This window comes from Silurus meridionalis, chromosome 11 (assembly GCF_014805685.1).
Source record: "Silurus meridionalis isolate SWU-2019-XX chromosome 11, ASM1480568v1, whole genome shotgun sequence".
Classification (NCBI taxonomy): Eukaryota; Metazoa; Chordata; class Actinopteri; order Siluriformes; family Siluridae; genus Silurus; species Silurus meridionalis.
The window spans coordinates 3,027,045-3,050,027 of NC_060894.1; the positions used below are offsets into that span (position 1 = coordinate 3,027,045).

Consider the following 22,983-nt stretch of genomic DNA (forward strand, 5'->3'; position numbering starts at 1 on the left):
TGAATGTTATACGTTTTCTCACACTGAATGACGATAAAATAGATCTCTCTATACTACGCCGAAAGCGTGTTAAATGCAAGGCGCGGGAACAAAAAGATGTGATTTTAGGCAGCCTGAGTGTCTGCACTGAGGAAATGAGCCTGTCAGCTATCTGCAATTCGTAGACACACCTGTCCAAAATGCCAAAATGTGTACCTGTTGAATTATGCATTCTTAATTATAAAGGGTTGATTTAATAAAGTTCGGTCTGAATACCGAAGGCTACGCTTGCCGTACGGCTAGGACTGTTTAAAGAGACGACTTTGGCTCAGAGTCTTTACCCTAATCCCTAATCCTTAATCAGTGGGAACGCCTGGCTAATATGAAACAGTGAGTGGTACATAAAGCTGAAAATAGTGGACCAAACAAAAAATAAACCCACTTGGGGTCGATATATGGTGGGCCATTCCCACTGATGGGGTAAAAGAAGAGAAAATACCTTGTGCATACCAACAGAAAGGATGATAGTAGAAGCAGTAGGTGTAGTAGAAATTATTTTCAGATTGTATTAGTATAAGATTCCATGACTGAAAGCATGCTATAAAGGCTAATAAAGAGTTCTGAAGACATAAAATGTCCAAAGAACATTTGACCTGTTATATGAGTGGCGTTCAAGTCAAACTGGGACTTTTGAGTTGATTTTAACAGCATTTATTTTCCGACATACTCCCCTGCTACATTTATACACTTATTCCAGTTTTTAATATATAGTGTGTATGTATATATATATATATATATATATATATATATATATATATATATATATATATATATATAGTGTTAGTTGTAATTGAAGGAGGAAGAGGAGCAGAAGGAGCAGAAGGAGCACAGTAACAGTAGTATTAGTTGTAGTAGTAGATGGAGGAGCATAAGGAGGAACAGTAGTAATTGTAGTATTAGTTGGAGGAGGAGAAGGAGCAGTATGACTGCTATGAATACTAACAGTAGTATTAGTAGTAATAACAGAAGGAGGTCGAGGAATAGCAGAAGATATAATAACAAAGTGGGCATAATATTAGTTGTAGTAGAAGGAGATATGGAGGAGGAGGAGGAGCATCATGATTGCAGTTTGTCTGCCTCAGCAATCAGAAAAGTGTTATTCTATGGAAACGTCCATTTTTCCGTCCCAAGCATTTACAGAAATATTACACTTGGAAAATTTTTGCAATTACTTTTTACATTTGTGGAACAATTACACCTTCTTGACCCATCAATGTGGCTTTTTATTATTATTATTATTATTATTAATTATTTAGAATTCCAAGCACCACAAAACTGCGTGTCCCCACAGCCATGTACAGAGGCTTTATTTTGAGGTAAAAAACAGGTTTTTCTACTGTTTAAAATACAAAAGTATATTCATATCTATCAAATATATGATGCAAATGACATTTTTGTTTTTAAAAATGGCGAATAAATATTATAAAATATATAATAAAAGTAGTGGTGACCTGAAGTTGTGTCACTGGTCTTACTGTTTAACAATAATTGTTTTTATTTTTTTAATAAAAATCAGTTTTCTTATTTATTTCATGATTTCATATGAAGCTTTTAGTTAAAGTCACTGAAATGACCTACTTTATTGTTGTCCAGAGATGATGTTAACTGGTACGGTGATGACCAGATCATATGCCTGATATAAGTGTTCATTTCAAATTGATGCGGTTCTGAGAGTTCATTATTTAGTTATGTATTTAATTATATATATATATATATATATATATATATATATATATATATATATATATATATATATATATATATATATATATATACAGGGAGTGCAGAATTATTAGGCAAATGAGTATTTTGACCACATCATCCTCGTTATGCATGTTGTCTTACTCCAAGCTGTATAGGCTGGAAAGCCTACTACCAATTAAGCATATTAGGTGATGTGCATCTCTGTAATGAGAAGGGTGTGGTCTAATGACATCAACACCCTATATCAGGTGTGCATAATTATTAGGCAACTTCCTTTCCTTTGGCAAAATGGGTCAAAAGAAGGACTTGACAGGCTCAGAAAAGTCAAAAATAGTGAGATATATTGCAGAGGGATGCAGCAGTCTTAAAATAGCCAAGCTTCTGAAGCGTGATCATCGAACAATCAAGCGTTTCATTCAAAATAGTCAACAGGGTCGCAAGAAGCGTGTGGAAAAACCAAGGCGCAAAATAACTGCCCGTGAACTGAGAAAAGTCAAGCGTGCAGCTGCCAAGATGCCACTTGCCACCAGTTTGGCCATATTTCAGAGCTGCAACATCACTGAGTGCCCAAAAGCACAAGGTGTGCAATACTCAGAGACATGGCCAAGGTAAGAAAGGCAGAAAGTCGACCACCACTGAACAAGACACACAAGCTGAAACGTCAAGACTGGGCCAAGAAATATCTCAAGACTGATTTTTCTAAGGTTTTATGGACTGATGAAATGAGAGTGAGTCTTGATGGGCCAGATGGATGGGCCCGTGGCTGGATTGGTAAAGGGCAGAGAGCTCCAGTCCGACTCAGACGCCAGCAAGGTGGAGGTGGAGTACTGGTTTGGGCTGGTATCATCAAAGATGAGCTTGTGGGGCCTTTTCGGGTTGAGGATGGAGTCAAGCTGAACTCCCAGTCCTACTGCCAGTTTCTGGAAGACACCTTCTTCAAGCAGTGGTACAGGAAGAAGTCTGCATCCTTCAAGAAAAACATGATTTTCATGCAGGACAATGCTCCATCACACACGCCCAAGTACTCCACAGCGTGGCTGGCAAGAAAGGGTATAAAAGAAGAAAATCTAATGATATGGCCTCCTTGTTCACCTGATCTGAACCCCATTGAGAACCTGTGGTCCATCATCAAATGTGCGATTTACAAGGAGGAAAACAGTACACCTCTCTGAACAGTGTCTGGGAGGCTGTGGTTGCTGCTGCACGCAATGTTGATGGTGAACAGATCAAAACACTGACAGAATCCATGGATGGCAGGCTTTTGAGTGTCCTTGCAAAGAAAGGTGGCTATATTGGTCACTGATTTGTTTTTGTTTGGTTTTGAATGTCAGAAATGTATATTTGTGAATGTTGAGATGTTATATTGGTTTCACTGGTAAAAATAAATAATTGAAATGGGTATGAATTTGTTTTTGTTGTTGCCTAATAATTATGCACAGTAATAGTCACCTGCACACACAGATATCCCCTAAAATAGCTAAAACTAAAAACTACTTCCAAAAATATTCAGCTTTGATATTAATGAGTTTTTTGTGTTCATTGAGAACATGGTTGTTGTTCAAATTAAATCCTCAAATAAAATTAATCCTCAAAAATACAACTTGCCTAATAATTCTGCACTCCTATATATATATATATATATATATATATATATATATATATATATATATATATATATATATATATATATATATATATATATATATATATATATATATATATTTAGTTATATATATTACTATATAGTTTAGACAAAGTTCTTCGTTGTACATTTTAATTGTTTTGGTACAAATGTTTTGAAAATGTTTAAAATGTAAAACAATCTCCTTATTTGTTGCATTATCATTATATTTCTGTAACTCTGACTACACGTGCTGGACAAAAAAAATAAATAAATAATGTTTGCATGAAAAACGTTAATATTGCCAAAGAAGTAAGGCAACACCAATGACAAAAAAAAAAAATGGTACATGCCGTCAGACCGGGGGTACAAACAGATGGACGGGGGGTACAAACAAACAGACAAAAAGACGTATAGATGGACATACAGGACACTTACAGACAGACAGACAGGCAGACAGACAGACAGTCAGGCAAACAAATGGACAGACTTACAGACAGGCAGGTGGACAGATGGACGGACAGACATACAGGTAGACAGACAGACAGACAAACAGGTGGACTGATTAATGAACAGGTGGACAGACTTACAGACAACCAGGTGGACAGATGGACAGACTCGTGGACAGACTTACAGACAGACAAATAAGCAGACAGACGTACAGATAAATAGACAGACAGACAGATAAACAGATAGACAGGCGGACAGACAGGGGGTACAAACTGATGGACGGGGTACAAACAAACAGACAAAAAATACGTATAGACGGACATACGGGACGCACTTACAGACAGACAGAAACAGGTGGACAGACAGTCAGGCAAACAAATGGACAGACTTACAGACAGGCAGGTGGACGGACGGATGGACGGACAGATTCACAGACAAACAGATGGACAGACTTACAGACAACCAGGTGGACAGACTTACAGACAGACAAATAAGCAGACAGACGGACAGATAAATAGATAGACAGGTGGACAGACAGGGGATACAAACAGATGGACATAAGGTACAAACAAACAGACAAAAAAAGACGTATAGACGGACACACGGGACGCACTTACAGACAGACACACAGACAGATCGCGCGCGCGCTCCCGACGCTCGGCGGCGCGTGCGCGAGACCTCGGCGCGTGCGCGTTCTCGCCATACAAAACAAAGCTCCTGCACCGCTTTGACTCCGATGCTTTTTCATTTCCTTTCGTCCGTTTAGATTTTTCTACAGACCGCAAACTGGATCTACATACAGACGGAAATCCTCCTCGGGGAGGCAAAATGGATTTACACGTAGTGTAATAAAAAGCGTTCGATACACCTGGATCGGGGGAGTAAAGAAAACCCCGAGCGTCAGGAGGTGGTGGTGGTGGATGTTTTGATGAAATAGCGCTTTGAGAGCTTTGTCTTGGGCCGGGGTGCAAAGCCAGCGTCCGGGGAACAGGGGGGAAAATAAACACACCGAGCGACCGAGATGTTGTTACCGAAAATGCTTCATTAAACACGGTGGACATTAAGGGAATAATCTCCTTTTTTAAATTAATTATTCTTCTCATTTCGCCTGTTGTCTCCATCGTGCTTCTCCTCGGCGACATGGCGGAGCAAAGCTACTCTTGGTGAGTGCGTATTTCCCCCTAACGGCTTTCAAGCAACATATTATTGTCATTTTTTCTCTTTTTTTTATAAACATGTCGTGCTCTAATAATCTCCATTTACACGCATTGAACGCGTCTGGATTTCTTCTGATTTCTACAGAACAGATGCAATATTCGGGCTTCCCTATTTTTTATTTTTTTTGCATGCATTTCATAAGAAATGCATTGCCCCTACCAAAGCTGTAATGTGATATCAATGTTATAAATAAATCTATATATTTTACACGTATTGAAAAAAAATACGCTTTTCTGCGCTTTTGATATAATCAATGCATATCGGCTCCTGCTACACCGCTCGCTCGCGCACTGAACGGAGCTTTAGCTTTAGCCGCCGTGCTAACCACCAACAAAGGGGGGAAAAAATACCCGTATGCTGATTAGCTAGCTAGCGACCTAGCATCCTAGCTAGCGACCTAGCATCCTAGTTAGCGACCTAGCATCCGAGTTAGCTCGCTTAAGGTTTATTTTAATAAAAATATCAAACCAACACTCTTACAATAAAACAGCAACCCTATATATATATTTATGTATATTTTTATTTGTATATAAAACGTCTACAAAGCATCGCCCCGACCTAGCAAACGTTCCTCCTCAGTAATTACGGTGCATTTTGGGTTTATATCGCACCAATATGTATATATAAATGTTATACCATTAATTGTACATTTCAAGACGTTCCCTGCACCCAAATGTCATAATTGTCATTTGTTATAATTGTGTAAAAAATTATTAAAATAAATCGCTAATAAAGAGGCTGCTGGTTGTTGCTAGCCGCTAATGAGAAGCTACGCAGTGCTGGCTCACTCAGGCAAAACCGTTTCTCTCGTTACCTCATTTTTCATTTTTATCACGTGTATTTGCGTTGAAAATATGCGGTTCGTATGTTTTGTGCGTGTGTTTTTGTTTATAAGAAGCGGTTTATTTACGGATGGTTTGTTTTAGCCGGCTGTATTAGCAGTTAGCAGAGCGGCTAATTGCAGTTTTAGCCTCATTAACGCAGGCGCATTCTTTAACACGGTCACAAACAATTCTTTGTGCGTTTTTTTTGTCTTTCTTTCTAAACATCTCCAACATTTTCAAAGTGAAATCTGAGGTTGTGTGTGTTCTTATTTCGTGTAGTAATTTATTTTCTTTGCCCTATCTAGTATTTCAGCTTGATTCGCTTTGTACTGTGTTCACACAGGGTTCAGAAAGGATCCGAATTGAGGATCACATTAGGACATATTTCACATGCAAACTGAATAAGATTTCTTTCAGCTTTCACTCTCAAATGCTGTGTTTGGTGAAGTTTTGAGGGAACTGAACAACAATAGAAGCCCGATTTGGATCACTTGAATTCGGGTTCACACTGTGTTGTGTGTTTTTTTTTTTTTTTTTTTTTTTTTTTTTTTCTCTCTCGATCTGAGAATAATCCGAAATCACCAAGTCATAAATTGAGATTTACAGAGCTTTATATTTGTGTTATGTTGGTGATAATTGTTCAGTTTCTCCCGACAAAGATTTCAATTTGCATCACTTTGGCATTTGCATGCAGACTCGGCACAGCCTCGGCGATCCGGAAAAGTCGTCAAAATAAAAAGAAATTCCACAATCTCGCATTTAATCAGAAACGATTTATGAAAATCAGATGCATTCCAGATGGCTGATCTTATAAATCCGGTGGGGAGAGGCTTGGTTTACATTGTATGATGGATTTATTACCAGAAATCATATTAAATATACATTTAATGCACATTTATGGCCTTCGGTGGCCGTCCTTGAACTGACATCTTAAGGGGGCCTTGCTTAAGGGCCCATCAGTGGTATCTGTTTGAAATCGAATGCACGCCAATGGCTGAGCTCATAAATATGGGGTGAAAAGCCTTGACTTAAATTGTTTTATAGACAATTAGACAAAGCAAGCATATATTTTTAGAATGGCTATATATTTAATATATATTTATGGAATTTAGCAGCAGCCCTTTTCCAGAGCAACGCATACAATTGGGTTGTATTCGAGAGTTAAGGGTTTTGCTCTAAGACCAAGCAGTGGCAACTTGGTTGTGCCTGGATTTGAACTCAACTTTCCAATCAAATGCTCAACATCTCAACCACTGAGCTACATGCTTTTAGTACATACATAGTGTATACATTGAATCTTGAATCTAGCTTGAATAAGCCATTTTCCAATCCCTCCACTTGTGATGTGAGAAAATCAGGTTCAAAATTATCTCAAACTGCTGCTCATTACATTCGGACACCACACATTCAAGCTGCAGACTCGGTTTTCCCAAAAAAATGCAATATATTATTTAATTCATAAAGCAACTACTCTTCGTCTGTTTCTGTACGATACAATATGGTAGCGTGTGTTCAGAATCTGGTGTAGTCACGAATAATCCAATAAAAGAAGGACTCATAAAAATGTCTTGATTGCATTCAAAATCACCTTCCTAGCCAATTAAATTGAATTGAACATCGTTTTGAAAAAGGAAAATAGGATCTGGATGAAGGAGAGTACAGGAGGGTGTAACGATATTGGACGTGCAGTCAGGAGCTGCTTGTTGGCAGTGGCAATGGCAAACACTCCACTAGATTGATCTTTTAATGATTATACATCGAATACGTTGGCACATTTTTGATCACGTTATGTAGGTATGCTAGCACTTTAGATACGCAAGGCAAATAAAACTTTACCTTTTTTTTTTTTTTTTTTTTTTTTTTTTTTTAAACCAGTTTAGCAAAAATCATAAACCGTAAAGGGATTCCTTTTGACCGGAGATGCAAAATTGTGTCAATTTTGACCCTCTATTTCTTGTTTTTCAGTTCTGTCAGCTCAAGATTGATTCGGTTTATTAGTTCTCGGAGTGTGAATGCAGAATATATTCTTGTGCGACAGTAAGAAATTGGAACTATTCATTATATACTTTAGTTCTATATAATTTAGTCTCATTATTATAATGGTACCATTTTACATTCCTCTTTAAACACTGAATTACAAAGTTTTGACAAATGCTTGAGGAGAAAAAATATTGTCTGAAGATGCGCGGTATATAACCCTAATTAACCTGTTTGTTTAAAATGCCATCTCGAGGTGTGTCCTCGCTCATTATTATGAAAAACTTAGCTATTAATATGTATTTCTTTTGCGCTCAGTCATAACCTTCTGGTTTATCAGGCTCCAACTTCTTGGGCTTGGCTTTTAATTTGCTGGCAATTTCGCGAAGGCGCAAGGTTTGAGGTTTTTTTTTTAAAGGCTTAAGTTTTAGCAAATATCAAGACTTTTGTGATGAAACCCAGGGCTATACCTTTCTTCCACAAAAACAATACGTAGTTTGCTGAATCAGAATATTCTTTGCTATTATAATATTAAATTGGCTGAAATTAGGGATCGATCCCAAGTTTGTTTTGTAAAAGAAATATTTTCAAACGATCAACCATACAGAGTTTTTACTCCTAAACGCAGGTTTGTTAGTTTTTATGCCGGGACATTTTCCGTTGCCCGTGTTTGCTTTCTCAGTTTTAGAATAAAACTACAAAGCTGATGTAGATAAAAGTAATGGAATTTTCATCCCTCCATTAATTTCTGCTTAAACCACACCCTGGTTTTTACTTATAATATAATGTCCATTCTGGGCAACTTGCATTCAATATTTCTGTCAGGAAATTGTTGGTTTTTCGTTGGTTTTTTTTTGACTGAAAAGACTTCATTAAATACTTTCACGATTCTCATCAAACGAGCAGATGATCCATTTGAGTTTCCCTCAGATTTGCAAAGGAAACTTTGCCCTTCGCTAGGTTTGTGAGCGATAACGATTTTAACGCTACTCTTTCACAATACACCGCTACCAACACCATTCGGTTATATTTACTCGGGGGGGAAAAAACTCCAAACTTGTCTGGATCTTTCAGTTAACATCATTAGTACAAGGTGTTGCTTAAGAATGCACCAAAAGAGAAATGCGTTCAAAGATGTGTTCGGATTAGATATATTTTCATAGGTGGTTTGTTTTCTCTGATAATACACTCTAATAAACATCTCACAATGCTGCAGGGTGGCCGTGTGGTGGGTACCAAAGGCAGCTATACAATGCTCAGCTGTAGCTTGAGAACCACTGAGCGTTAATGTGAATAGCGTTGTACATTTTGTTACAGTTTCGCTTGTCATGGGGTGGGAGGTAAAGGTGGGTTTTTGAGTTCTGATGACTTCATCGTAACGTGGAAACATCGTAGGTCGAGACATGGTCTAGCCTACCCAGTCTTAAAGAATAGTAATAGGTTTGGGGTAGAATATTGTCATTTGTTAATAATTACAGTATGCAATTTACAGTAACCTACTGTAAAAACTATACAGTATATATTGAGTCTGTCTTGGGTACATCTCTAACTGTCTGATTTGGTAGCTGAACTCTAAACATTCAGGCCTGCAGAGGGGATTATTGGTGCCCCACTGCCCAATCCCCAAGATCTTCACTCTTCCAGAGTGGAGAAAGGGGCTAAGAAAATCACTTTGGACCCCACACACCCAGCCCACTCTTTCTTCTCACTGTTGCCTTCTGGTCCGTTCACCAGAACAGCCAGGCACAGCAGGCTATAATCAGCATGAACAATTAAAATATTCATACTACACGTTTTCCATCATAACTGACACGTTTATACATAGAATCTAATGGTCCATTTGTAAACTGCACACTTGTAAATAACATCTGTACATTAATTTAAACGATATCTCCACTTCTCTATAAAGGTTACATTATGTCTGTATTTTCTCCTGCACTTGAAGCTCCTGTAACAGGTACCATCTTGTACTTATTGTAACTTGTGCACCATTTGTATTTGATATCACAGGAATGGTCAGTTCTCAAATGTGGATGTCTAGGTTTCCTCAAGTCAAGTTTATTTCTATAGCGCTTTTCAGAACAGACATTGTCTCAAAGCAGCTTTACAGAAATCAACAGTGAAGGTGAACGGTGTGTATTTATCCCTGATGAGCAGCCATGACGACTGTGGCAAGGAAAAACTCCCTTAGATGTTATGAGGAAGAAACCTTGAGAGGAACCAGACTCAAAAGGGGAACCCATCCTCATTTGGGTGACATCAAAAATGTGATCATAAATCTTTCAACAATACAGAACACTGGAGAGTGAGAACTAACATGAGCACTGGAGTGTGTGATTATAAGTAATGATCTTTCTACAGTCTTTATGGTTATAAAACTAGGAGCTACTGAGCAACTCTATATACTGAGCAACTCATAAAATAGCTAAACATTTGCGATCATCACAGATCCAACACCAGCTTCTCCATGCCAGAGCCTTTAAACACTCCAGGAGGTCCAATGTCAAAACTCCACGCATGAAGTGGGATCCAGCTTGCACTGGTACGTCTCTGGGTGGTTTCCTCACTGGTTAGAACCTACCAGAAGTGGTTAAGACAGCACTTGACATGCTGATGCTCTTAGCAAGCGAAGGGAAAAAAATCTGGTTACAGAAAAGCTGCTGCAGTATTAACCGCTGAAAAAGTTCATGTTGGCTACCATAGAAAGGTCAGTTTTCTGTGTATCAGAGTGGTTAAAGCGCCCCGTGCTGTCTCCTGTATGTCCCTCAGCTCCTTTTTAATAAGCCAGTTAACATCAGAACTGGACCATGGAGCAGTGACTGATGATGACATGGTGTAATGAATCACATTTTCTTTTCCAGCATGTTGATTGGTAGGTGCAAGTTGCAAACAGGTGGAACGAGAGACCTTCAGGATGCATTATTGTGGGGGTAGTACTGAAGGTAGTATGATGCTCTGGGTGTTCTGCTGGGAAGCCTAGAGTTATCACATTCATGTAGATGTCACTTTGACACAAACCGTCTACCTAAACCCTTTATGGTGGCAGTATCTCCTGATAGCAGTGGTCTCTTTCAGCAGGATAATGTGCTCCTACATACTGCAAAATTGGTTTGAGGAACATCTAGGATGTGCTTGACAAACCATCAAAGCTCCACATCACAACCTACAGGACTTTTGGTAGAGTCTTGGTGCCAGATACCATAACACACCGTCAGATGTCTTGTGGAGTCCAGGAGTTGTGTTGGTGGCACAAGGAGGAACTACACTAAATAATTATTAGTAGATTTTTGATATGTAGATCGATTTCACGTCGCTAAACTGTTTCTCGAGCGCGTTCTCTCAGCACCGCTGAACATGACGTATAACAACACTACAGAGGCGTGTCCTGAGAGTCACATAGAACACAGATTAACATGGCAGAGGTAGAGCTGTAACTTCCTGCAGACACAACAGGAAAAGAACATCTGGTTTTATTTAATTCTCTATTTAATTTTATTTAAAGCCTGTTTTTGAAAGGGCCATGCGTTAGAAGTCAGTAAATTGATTTGCTGTCTGTCTGACCCGAAGAAATAAAAGCAAAACATTTTTCCACTGAATCTTGTTGTTTAATCGAATGGAAATCGCCCCATCATAATAGGGGCGAGTCGTATCGTTGGCGGTGCATCGAGATGCACATCCCTAGTGTTTAAGGTTTTCTATGCTTATAAGGGATTTATGTTTAACTTCGCAAAAATGATCAAAACCGCAGTTTGTCTGTTTGGTCCAAACAGAAATATTACACTTTATAAAAGACGATGTTGGTGGTTGTAGAACGTGGTTACGTTTGCTGTTTTCTGCTTTTTATTTCTGTCTTTTTTGGTTACACTTCACTGTACGTTACTGCAACATCAGCTGAAAATCCACCACTCGTGTTTTTTTTTCTTTTTTTTTAAACTGGCACTGCCAGCTAGCAGTTCCTGACTTCACAGCTGGTAATACTACACTCTCTCTTACATGCTTTAAACCTGATATTCTGGAAATGCTCATATTCTTGCCCTTTTTCACCCTCAGTCCTGGATGGTCTGTTTTTAAGTGCATAATAATAATTAAACCTCACACATGCATAACCTCCGTGGACTTTATTTGCATTTTGAAAAGGACCACATTTTTTCCCAGTGGTTTCGATGCTAGCCAGATAGGATACGAAAATGATTAGGGATTTAGGGCCGATCCTTTTTTAAATTTTTATTATTATTATTTTTTAATAAAGGTACGATGCCTGACCTCAGAGCGCACAATAATGCTCTGTAGTGACCCGACAGCGACCTTCCTCGCAGCAACCGCACCAGATCTTCGCATATCATGAGTGCAATGGTGTGAGCTCCACGTATTCGGGCGGAGATAATAAAACACACTGTTTATATTTGTGATGTCTGTAAGCAGCATATCAAATTACCCCATCTGGGCTGAAATGGCCTGCAACCTGCAGCACCTTCTCCTTTCTTTTATAGCATTGTCGCTTTTGAACACACCAGTTTGGACAAGAATGACCCTATTGTTCTTCTATAGTAGCACTTGATGTTGAGAATTTATAAAACTTTTATCACTACTGTGACATGAGGTTTAAACATTTGGCCCCTCATTAGCCTTGAGTTTTTCATGTTTCTGGGGAACCGAAAAGCACCAAATACATAAAACTCAAGTTTTCGTCCACACTAACGTTTTTGTTTGGAAACTTGAGACGGCATCAACGAAAGCGTAGCTTTTTGAAAACGCTCTCCAAAGTGGATGCATCTGAAAGCTCACTTTTCATGTCGCAGTGTGGACTGTGAAAACGTAGGCTCTGAAAACGTCATCAGCGTGATGTATTAAAGAGCCGGAAAACAAACGAGCGGCAGGCAAACGACTCAGATTGAAGCGTCGTAGTTTCGCACGTGCGCCGTACAGCAACGTAAGCGTTTTCAGACGTTTACAAAAACGCTTACGAAAAACAAACGCGTGGAAGCGAAGAACCGTTTTCATACCTTTTCAGATTATTGTAGACGCAGCCTTAGTTTTCTGTTCGGAGCGTGTATCTCGAACTAGGAGCTGTGTGTTATTGACAAAAGACACTTTTTTTCTTTTTTGGATTTTAACAATTTTGTTGTTTGATTAAAGACTACTGTGGACTCCCAAAATGTTTGATATTCTTCATTTCTGTGTGGTGGTCCGTTCACAGTACTGACCGAGATTAATCTTCTCCAAAAAAAGTTTAAATAGATTTGTCTTTTTTCTTTTTTTCTGAAAGTGTGCCTCATCTTTCGAGTCAAATAAATTTTATCAGTTAGAATAATAAAACCTTTTTCCTGTTACCAAGCAAATGAAATCAATATTTTTATATTATTATTATATATATTTTAATAGCTAATTTTTTTGTAGAAATAAACAGCTCTTTTTGGTGACGCTGATTAACTATCTGAAATGATACACAATTTCTGCCTCCATATTGAATTTTGCGATCATTGTAAATGTTTTAATCGACTAAATCGTGAACATGCACCCTAGGAGTGCAACAGTACACGCGTTTGTATCGAGATTCTTCGCTACGGGGCTCTGGGTTGTGTGCGCTTGTGTACCGAATGCAATGCTTTTTACGTGCGGAACACAGTTAAAATCCGAGTTCTACTGGGAACGTATTAAATGGTGGACTTGGCTTGACTTTGGTTTAGTCTCCACCTTGCAGGTTGAGTTAGCGCAGTGTCACTGTGTCAATTACGATTTGTAGTGTGATGTTTTTGCAACGTGAAATTCGTGGCTACTTCCGTCTTTACGACAGTCTAGCAATATAGATTCTTTTGCGTTTGCTTCAAGAATTTCATTGTGAAAATCTAGGGTTAGGGTTGGGCCAGTTCTGCATAGTGAAGGAGTGAATGAATTACGGATGAATTTGTTGCACTACGGACTCATTATTTGCTTTGAGAATGTTGATGGAGAAGTATAGAGAAGGTCAGAAGGAGTGTTTATTTAGAGAAAGCGTATGACGAGCGAGAGAGAGAGAGAGAGAGAGAGAGAGAGAGAGAGAGAGAGAGAGAGAGAAATTGTGGTATTGTATGAGGAAGTCTGGTGTGTAGAGAAGTATGTGAGTGTGGTGCAGGACATGTATGAGGGCAGTGTGACAGTAGTAAAGTGTGCAGTAGGAACGACAGACTGGTTCAAGGTGGAGGTTGAACTACGTACCGAACCCTGAATACAGTGTACCCGTACACCCCTATACACACGTATCTGGAACATTTTAGTGGCACAGTGGTGGTTCAGTGGTTACAGTGTTGGACATCTGATTGGAAGCTCAAATCCCAGCACCACCAAGCCGCCCCTGCTGGGCCCTCGAGCAAAGCCCTTCAGCTTCTCAGTTTGAGATAAATGTAAGCCGTTCAGGATAAGGGCATCTATCAATGGGCATAAATGTACCGAGCACATTGATATAAACCGAGGGGCAGAAGGTGTGTGTTTATTCTATTATAGCCGTTAATCAGCAACAAGTAGGATGTTAAACTTGCAACTTGGTTCATAGGTACATTTGATGTGGAAAGTTCTAGAGACAAGTTCCTATTCTCACTTTTGTTATAGCTATAATTTTGTTTTCTCACCAGACTCTCACTCTCACTCCATCACTCTCTCCATCTAAAAATACATTATCATTCAAAGTGAAACTGGAAAGTGTAAACTCATTTGTCCTGAATACTTTTGTTACTCTGTTAAACATGTTCTTTTGTTAAGTATTAGTCCCTGGTATTGAACTGTGGATTATGTGAAGTGTTTACTGTACGAGTTCCTTTGTACGACACGTTACTGTAGTTCAGGAAGGGTTCAGGCCATTAACGCTAACCTGTTGTTCACGTGACTGCTAGAGCCATCATCTTCTGTCCTTCAAAAACACAATACAGCACACGTGAATTGTTAGATGACAAGTCCAGGATCGAGAGCAGGTTTGCCTGCTTATGTTTTAACCAATAATTAATAAAAAGCTGATGTTAGCAGTTTTGAAGCTTGTTTTTTTTTTTTTGTTTGTTTAACCTTTTTTTTTTTTTTTTTTTTTTATATATAAAACACAGGCTATATTTACAATAATCTGAATACATTTGGGAAAACGTCTGTCTAAAAACTCATCACGTTCACACTTGTTTTCAGTCGTTTCCCCCAGGTTTCTAATCCGGACTGAAACGTGTGAAAACGTAAGACTCGCGTCATTTCCGTCTGCCGTTCGTTTATTTTCCGCCACTTTAAAACGCCCCTACAACGACTAATAATGTGTCATCATTTATTAATTTATTGTTATAAATTAATAAATGATTGTTATAACATAACATTGCACCGTTGTAGAATTGCAGTTATAATAAAATTCTGCTCATCGAACTCGGTTGCCGTCTTACAAATCTTTAGGGAAGTGTTCATATTTGAGTTTGGGAAGAGTATGGAATTTTTACGGAATAAATGACAATTTTGGTCATATTTAATGAACCCGAATGTGTTTTGTATTTTGACTCTACGCCGACCGTGTAAGTGTGTACCTGCATGTTGCCGTAGATCATATAACCAGTTGTCATTACATACCTGCTTTGCAGACTGTGAAATCGGAGAACCAGCATCCATCTGGAACCGCCCAAAACCTGGTGGGATGAGATTCCATGCTGTCTCTAATGCATTCTGTACATACAGTGTAAAATAAAATACAAAATATACAGTCTTGACGCTTTTTTGATATCGCCTCGTAAAAAATTTCAAGAAAGGAAATCCGGAAAAAGGTTTTCCGCTATCTCATTTGATCGCAAAAAAATCTCCTTTCTTCAAATATTTTATATGTGCGTGTTGAAAATCGTGTTTCAATCGCACTGTCCGGTCTGATTCTTTACAAAGTATCTATGTATAGTGACTTCAGTCTGACAGGATTAACTGGTTTGGATGTCTAGTGATGTCTCAATGGAACGTGTGAAGAATTTGTTCAAACACTGAACCTGCTCCATAGACCTAAATTACTGTCGTACCCAGACATTGCAGCCTGTGTCAGCCTGATGAAGCCTTCTCCCAGCCCACCCAAGCATTTGTCCTACAGGAGACCCTGTTGCAGCATGGCTGATGAATCCATGAAGACATGATTTTACATGGGCTGAAGTGGAAGCACAAATTCTGCCTTTTGAACATCCGATTCCACATTGTCTCCATTCGCTCCTCCACGTCTCTGGGAAGATGTTCCACTAGATTTTGCAGGGTGCTTGTGGATATTTGGGGGCCTGGAGTGCACTCCGCATTCAGATTTATGTTCAATAGGGTTGGAGCTCTGCAGCAGAAGATCTTACACAAGTGTACCTGGTTAAAATAACTATGAATGTAATATTGAAATAATTACTCGTCTTTCTTGGACACTTGTGCGCCACAAAGGTGTTGTGTCTGGTTCGATTAGTGCGTCTGTTACTTTTAATCCGGAATCCAGTAGCACCTAATAGTGAACGGTTGTGCACCAGGCGACGTCTACACAATCAAAGTCTGATAACACTTACAGCCACGTACATGAGCGAAACCTGCGTTAATTCCACCTCTTGTTGTTTAATAACTTTTTGACAAAAAAGAAATAAAATAGTCGCGCCGGTGTCTAAAAATGCGTTTTTGAATTTTTCCGCTTTGGCGAGCGTTTCCAAAAAGCTACGTTCTCGTTGCCTGAAAACGTCGTCGCAGTTCGGACAAAAGGTCAAAGTGGAGAAAGGGAGAAATACACGCTTCCAAATGAAAACATACGAGTGTGAAACTGGCCACAGGTGCATACGTGAAGTCGCGTGGGAAGACGTTTCGTACCGTACTCATTGGTCACAGTGGATCTCGAGGATCTCTGCTCGCTGAATTGAGAAACGAGTCCCAAGGTCCCTGCTTTGATCAGAGTTTTTGTGAAGTTAATATATAACAGGACGTCAAAGATCTCAGCGTGTGATTGTTCTCCTGGAGGACCTGGCGCTCCCCTGCCTGTTATCCCCACGTTACATATCACACTGAGACACGCCATAAGCGTTACTTCAGCAAACTGTTTTGGCAACAGAGTTTTGCCCGACTTTTACCTCAGCGAACACTTCCAGGCGCTTCTTCTGTTGCGCAGTGTCGCGATGACGTTAACTCGTAGCAGAAATGTTTATCCAGCGTGGCTGGGGATTAGTGTGAAATCAGTGTTGCCCAATGACACAATGGCTACGGCTGTGCTGCAAACCGCATGCCCGTGTAACGTTGTAGTTTTTAAGAGGAAACAGTAGCCGCATTTCCCAGTTACGGCTACAGTTTCGTATCGAAAAACGGAGCTTGTCTACAACGGCGCTATGATGAACCCAGTACAAACCCCAAACACGTGATTGTGTTACAAACCAAATCTCTCTGATTTCTGACTAAATAAACGTTCTGTTGTACTTTACAGTCCAGTCCAATGGTTTTTGTAATCATATCAAGAGGATTGAGATTATTCGGTCCTTAAATGCCCACTGTTTTTGTGCAGGTTTATTTGGATTATGAGTTTCACTTTATTTGGGGTAAATTATTGGGACACGTGGTTCTTTCCCAAACTTTATCCTCAAAGGTGGAATCACGCAGTCCCTTCACTTGAACTAAGAAAACCAAAGCTGTTCCAGCATGACTGTGCCCCTGTGCACAAAGCCAGCTCCATGAAGATCTGCTTTACATGTTTTTTTTTTTTCATTGAAAGATCTCCTGCTCTACAGCTCAAAGCCTATTGTACATCTTTGGGATGTTCAAAAGGCTTGCCTAAATCAAGACCTGACTTTATTAACATCCTTGTGGCTAAAGGAATCTTCACAAATCTCTGCAAACAAACTCCAACATCTTCCCAGAAGGGTGGAGGTTAACAGCAAATGGCACAGACCAATCTTCTAGTGAGGCGTCCACGAACTGAAGTATTGTTTTTAATTCTAAATTGTTCCCCCCGAATAAAAAAAACAAAAAACAAATATCCGGTGCATCACTCGTGCAAACACCTTGGTTTTTGAAGCTGTTTTTGTTCTCGCTCTCATTTCTGGGGTTTCCTGTTTCTAGCGCACGACTCGGCATTGTGCGATTCGCCTTCACAATTACAGTAATTGCAGCCGTAATCGTCACGCTTAGTCTGGGATGTTGATACTGTATGGAAGGCCAGAGCTTCGTGATGTTCGTCATTTAAGGTAAATGCATCGTCTGCAGCGGCTCACCGTTTTATTGTTGACCGTTTTTTTCCAGGCCAACAGAATACGTTTGTGCTGCATAAAGCAGCTCATTTTATTTATTAACGGTTTAGAAATTCGTACTTAATTCTGTTGACACTAAAATACATACTTGATTTTATGTAAGTGTGATGCTTTGGTTATTGAATTATGTTCTCAGATGTTTGATGATGCGAGGCAAGTGTTTGTGGTTTGGTGCTGTGGTTGAATATTGTATACCTTTTTTTTTTTGTTGTTGTTGTTTTTCTTCAAACACAATGATGCCAGATTTTACCCAGTGTGTGTTTTAGAAAAGGCTTTTAATTCGTCACGGGTCCATTACAGCACAGTGAAATTCCTTCTTCACCTTTTTCGATTACAATCGTGACGTTTGGCAGATGCACTTATCATACAGCTGAGCAGCTATGGGGTTAAGGGCCTTGCTCAGGGGCCAATGAGTGGCTACTTGGTGTGGCTGGCATTTGAACTCGAATCTAAAGTCCAGTTCCTTAATCACTAAGACACCACCTCCCCAGCCATGAGACAACGCCCCTGAAGAGTTAAGGACCTCGCTCAAGGGGCCAACAGTGATTGTGGATACTGGTGCTTAAATCTCAGACCTTTTGATCAGTAACCCAGAGCCTTAACCAATGAGCTTCCACTTCCCTGTGAATGCTGGATTGGGATTGGCTGAAAAGAGTTCAGGTGTGGGTTCGGAGCGTTGAACACACCGGTAGTTTATGCTGCTTATAAACAACCGTAACCATAGTAACATACAGCTGCTGGGCCATTCGGAGTCACAGCTATTGGAAACTTTGGCTAATGACCCCACTGAGCTACACGGAGGAGTTTTGCTCGTTGACGTGCCGTCTATAAAACGATTATATAAAAATGCAAACAAATGATTTTGCACAAACACGGACGGCATTAACCCGTTAGTTAGTGTTCACCCCTAGAGCTCCGTCACCCCTGGCCAGCCAGTTTCCATGGCAACACTTGATATCTATTGGATTTAATGCCAAGGACGCGTCTTTACCATTTCCATGTTGCTGTGCAGGCGCGCACACACACACACACACACACACACACACACAGTTTCTCTTTAAAAGGGCAATTTCAATAGCCAGACCCCAACACTTAAACTGGTATAAAAAGTTTTGTGGACATCTGCGTATGTGCTTCTTTTTAGGAAACCCCGTTCCACGTTTAGATCCAGTTTACTGTTATAATAACCTCCACTCCTCCAGAAAGAGGTTTCACTGGATTTTGTGGAGATTTGTGGCGAACCATTCAGCCATAAGGGTGTTAGTAAAGATGTAGGTGAGGTGTGGAGACCTGGAGCACAGTTTATACCAAAGGTGTTGAGGTCGGAGCTCTATAGCAGGAGATCTTCCACTCCAACCCATGTAAAGCAGATTTTTATGAACCTGGCTTGTCATGCTGGAACAGGTTTGGGTCTTCTAGTCAAGGAACGCTTCCAAATTTATCATCTTCAAATGTGTGCCTCCGACGTGGTGGGAAACGTTTGGTGAAGAACGGAAGGGCCCCGATTAATTCTGTTGATATAGTGTAAGTGAAGGGGAACCGGTTATTAATGAGTTATTTATCACCTGAGATTTTTTTCCTCACAAAAGAACACGAGCTCCTTTAAAAAAAAGCTGCCATTTGTTCGTTATTGACTGCATTACGACACAGACGAAGCTTCCCGCTGCTCGTCATTCCGTTACGTCGTGCGCCAGAGTGCGATCTCGGTATTTTTTCCTCACCATGACATCACCAAACATTGTTTCGACTCCGAGATCTAAAAATAGAACGCGTTTAATGATCCAGGTGCTCCGAGTGAAGAATTGCAAGTAGCGTTTGATCTTATTCGACTCGTGTGAGCTTGTCTCTGACGTAATCTGAGAGAAAAAAAGAAACGAAACGATCCACTCTTCTGGGTAGATGTTCCACTAGATTCTGTGGAGATTCATTCAGCTACAAGGGAGTTTGTAAAGTAGTGATGTAGGTGAGAAGGTGAGAGAGCCTGCAGTGTGGTCAGCATTCACATTGATCCCAAAGATGTTTAATAGGGTTGGAGCTCTAAACACCCACTAATGATCTAGTTCTTTTTCTTCTCACGCGTGATGGTCTGACTCAGTGCATCAGCATATTTCATAAGTCAGGATTTCCTTCATCTCAGCTTCACAGAGAAGCTCCATAATGATCTTTCTATTGAATTGATTTGGTGGGTTTTTTCTTTGTCCTTCTTTCTGTCTTTCCTTTTGTCTTTCTTTCTCTCTTTCTGGTTGTCTTTCTGTACTTTCTGTGTCTCTTTTTTTGGTTTTCTTTTTCTTTTCTTTGTTTGTTTGTTTCATTCTGTTTATCTTTGTCTTTCTGTCTGTTTGTGTGTCTTTCTTTCTGTCTGTCATTTTGTCTTTCTGTCTTTCTTTGTCTCTTTTTGGTTTCCTTTTTGTTCTTTTCTTTCTGGTTATCTTTGTCTTTCTGTCTGTCTGTCTGTCTGTGTTTGTCTTTCTTTCTTTGTAATTTCACAAAATGAAAGACAGACATTTATTCCATGTCTGTCGGTGGCTTCACGGCGGTGGTGAAAACCTCGCAACTCTGTACCGAGTCGACTTTTGACACCAGAATCCACAGCGTTGTCGAATAGCGAAACTGCTCCGGCAGCGCAGGCGATGAGAACCGAAGGAGAACTTTCCGTCTGTCCTCGCAACTCGTCCCCTCGGAAGTTAGACGGCGTCCTGGTGTGTCCTTAATCTGTTTTTATTTATTAAATGTATTTAAGGGATGAGCGGCGTAACGTGACCCTCACAGGGGCTAAACACATTCCACACCCTGGGTGTGTTTGAGCATAGGTTCGGGGTCGAGTCCTCGAGTTTTGTTTAAAGCATTCACCAGCTCTGTTTGCTTTCTGCGTCCGCTCGCTTTTCTCGGTCTGTGGGAAAACTTTTGGGAAACGATTGAAAATGAAAGCGTGGACGCGGAGCCTTTTTTAGACTTTCAGACCATTTACTTTAACAGCGTTTTCAGATTAGTGTAGATGTACCCTTACAGTAAAACGCGGTCTCCTTCATTACTAACAATTAGTTCAGCATTCCTAATATCAACCCGTGTGTAAAAGACACCAGTCACAGAACCAACCTCTTCCATTCAAACCTCTCCACCACCATGGGCGAGACCAAAGATCTGTCATAGGACTCTGGGACTAAATTGTATACATGCACCAGGCTGGAATGGGCTACAAGACCATCTGATTGTTGCCATGTTTTTGATCATTGTCATGCTGGAAGACCCATCAACCAGCCATCTTCAGTGTTCTGGCTGAGGTCAGGAGGTTCTCATCCAAGATTCAGTGCATGGCCCCATTCATGTGGTGACGTCTTCCTGTATCCTGTGGAGAAGCAGCTCCAAAGCAGAATATTTCCTTCCCCATGTTCAACAGTGGGGACATATTCTGCATTTCTCAGTTTCCAAACACTTGATGCCCAAAGAGCTCAATTATATTCTCATCTGACCACATCACATTCTCCCAAACCTTCTCTGAATCATTCAGGTGTTCGTTGGCAAACTTCAGACGGGTCTGTTTATGAGACCTTGTTGTGTTACCAATAGTTTTCTTGGTGACCACAATCCCAGCTGCCTTGAGATCATTAACCACCTCCTCCTGTGTAATTCTGGGCTGATCCTCACCTTTCTCAGAATCATCCTCACCCCATGAGGTTAGGTTTTGCGTGGAGCTCCAGCACGAGTGGCGATTTGACTCATCTTACATTTTCGAATTATCGCGCCAACAGCAACCTCTTCCTCACCAAGCTTATTGATGGTCTTGCAGCCCATTCCAGCCTTGTGCAGGTCTACAATCTCGTCTCTGATGTCCTTTGATAGATCTTTGGTCTCGCCCATGGTGGTGGAGAGGTTTGAATGGAAGAGGTTGATTCTGTGACTGGTGCCTTTTATACACAGGTTGATATTAGGAGAACTTTCCTAAGGGTACAGGACTCATTTGGGTGTGTGGGAGTCAGAGTTCTTGCTGGTCCATAAAAATTCTAGACTGATCAGCAGGGGATCAAAGAATCATTTCCTCCAATGTCTGAGTGACTTGTTGAATCGATCCAGGCTATGGATGTTGTTGAGAAGTGACCTGCTCAACCTCGTGTGTGTGTGTGTGTGTTGTGCATGAATAATGGTGTATACAAACTGCTGTGCTTTTGGAGTTCATCTCTAACCACTTCCACTCAAAGCGCTTTTTGTTGCCACGTCACACGTTGAAGAAAATGTGTGCCGAGGTGTGGGTAAAAATAGTTTGTTTTCTCGCCACATTGGAAACGAACGAACAAGGAAGTGGCATTGTGTAGGAACCTACGAGGTCAAAGCTTTAAATCCGGAGTCCTGTTTATTAGAATATTGAAAAAAACTAGCAGGTTTTTAACCCTGTTGTCTAAATCCCGGACCTCCACATTTCCCCGTGTCATTAATGTTGAATTACTGAAACGTCGTGTGTGTGTTGCAGTCGATTTATTCCAGGATGCTGCATTTAATCAGATTAAACCTAGCGCATGACTGAAGAACTGCTAGCGAACTGCTAGCCACTAGGATGGTGTGTAACTTGCCTTTGTTTTGTTTTGTTATTGCCACTGTTTCCTGGTGGGGGTGAAAAGGTGGGCGTGGGGGTGACGGATGTATACGCAACCCAATGATGTACACATTACATCATTACAACAGAGAAATCCGGAAGGTTGTTTACAAGTCTGCGGTAGCTGCAGCCTGGCCATGTGTTCGCATGTAGTCAGCATTTAGAGCTGATTTTAGTGTTTAGTGAAGATTTTAAAGAAAATATAAAAGTATCCAGAGTCTTTAAATCATAACATATAAGAAAAAACAAAAAAAAGTTGTTCTATAATTCAGTCAAAATGATATAGATGTAAAACTGTACTTTAACAGTCGCCCCTACACCAGGGATGTTCAC

General features: G+C 40.2%; 1 protein-coding gene across 1 annotated transcript in view; it reads left to right on the forward strand.

Annotated features, from left to right (window-relative positions):
* The first annotated feature begins 4,262 nt into the window (after positions 1-4,262).
* Positions 4,263-22,983, forward strand: part of sppl3 (signal peptide peptidase 3) — a 33,192-nt gene continuing 14,471 nt past the window's right edge. The window contains exon 1 of the mRNA XM_046861292.1: positions 4,263-4,977. Coding sequence (XP_046717248.1) covers positions 4,955-4,977 — 23 coding nt within the window. The 5' untranslated portion in view covers positions 4,263-4,954. The remainder of the gene's footprint in view (positions 4,978-22,983) is intronic.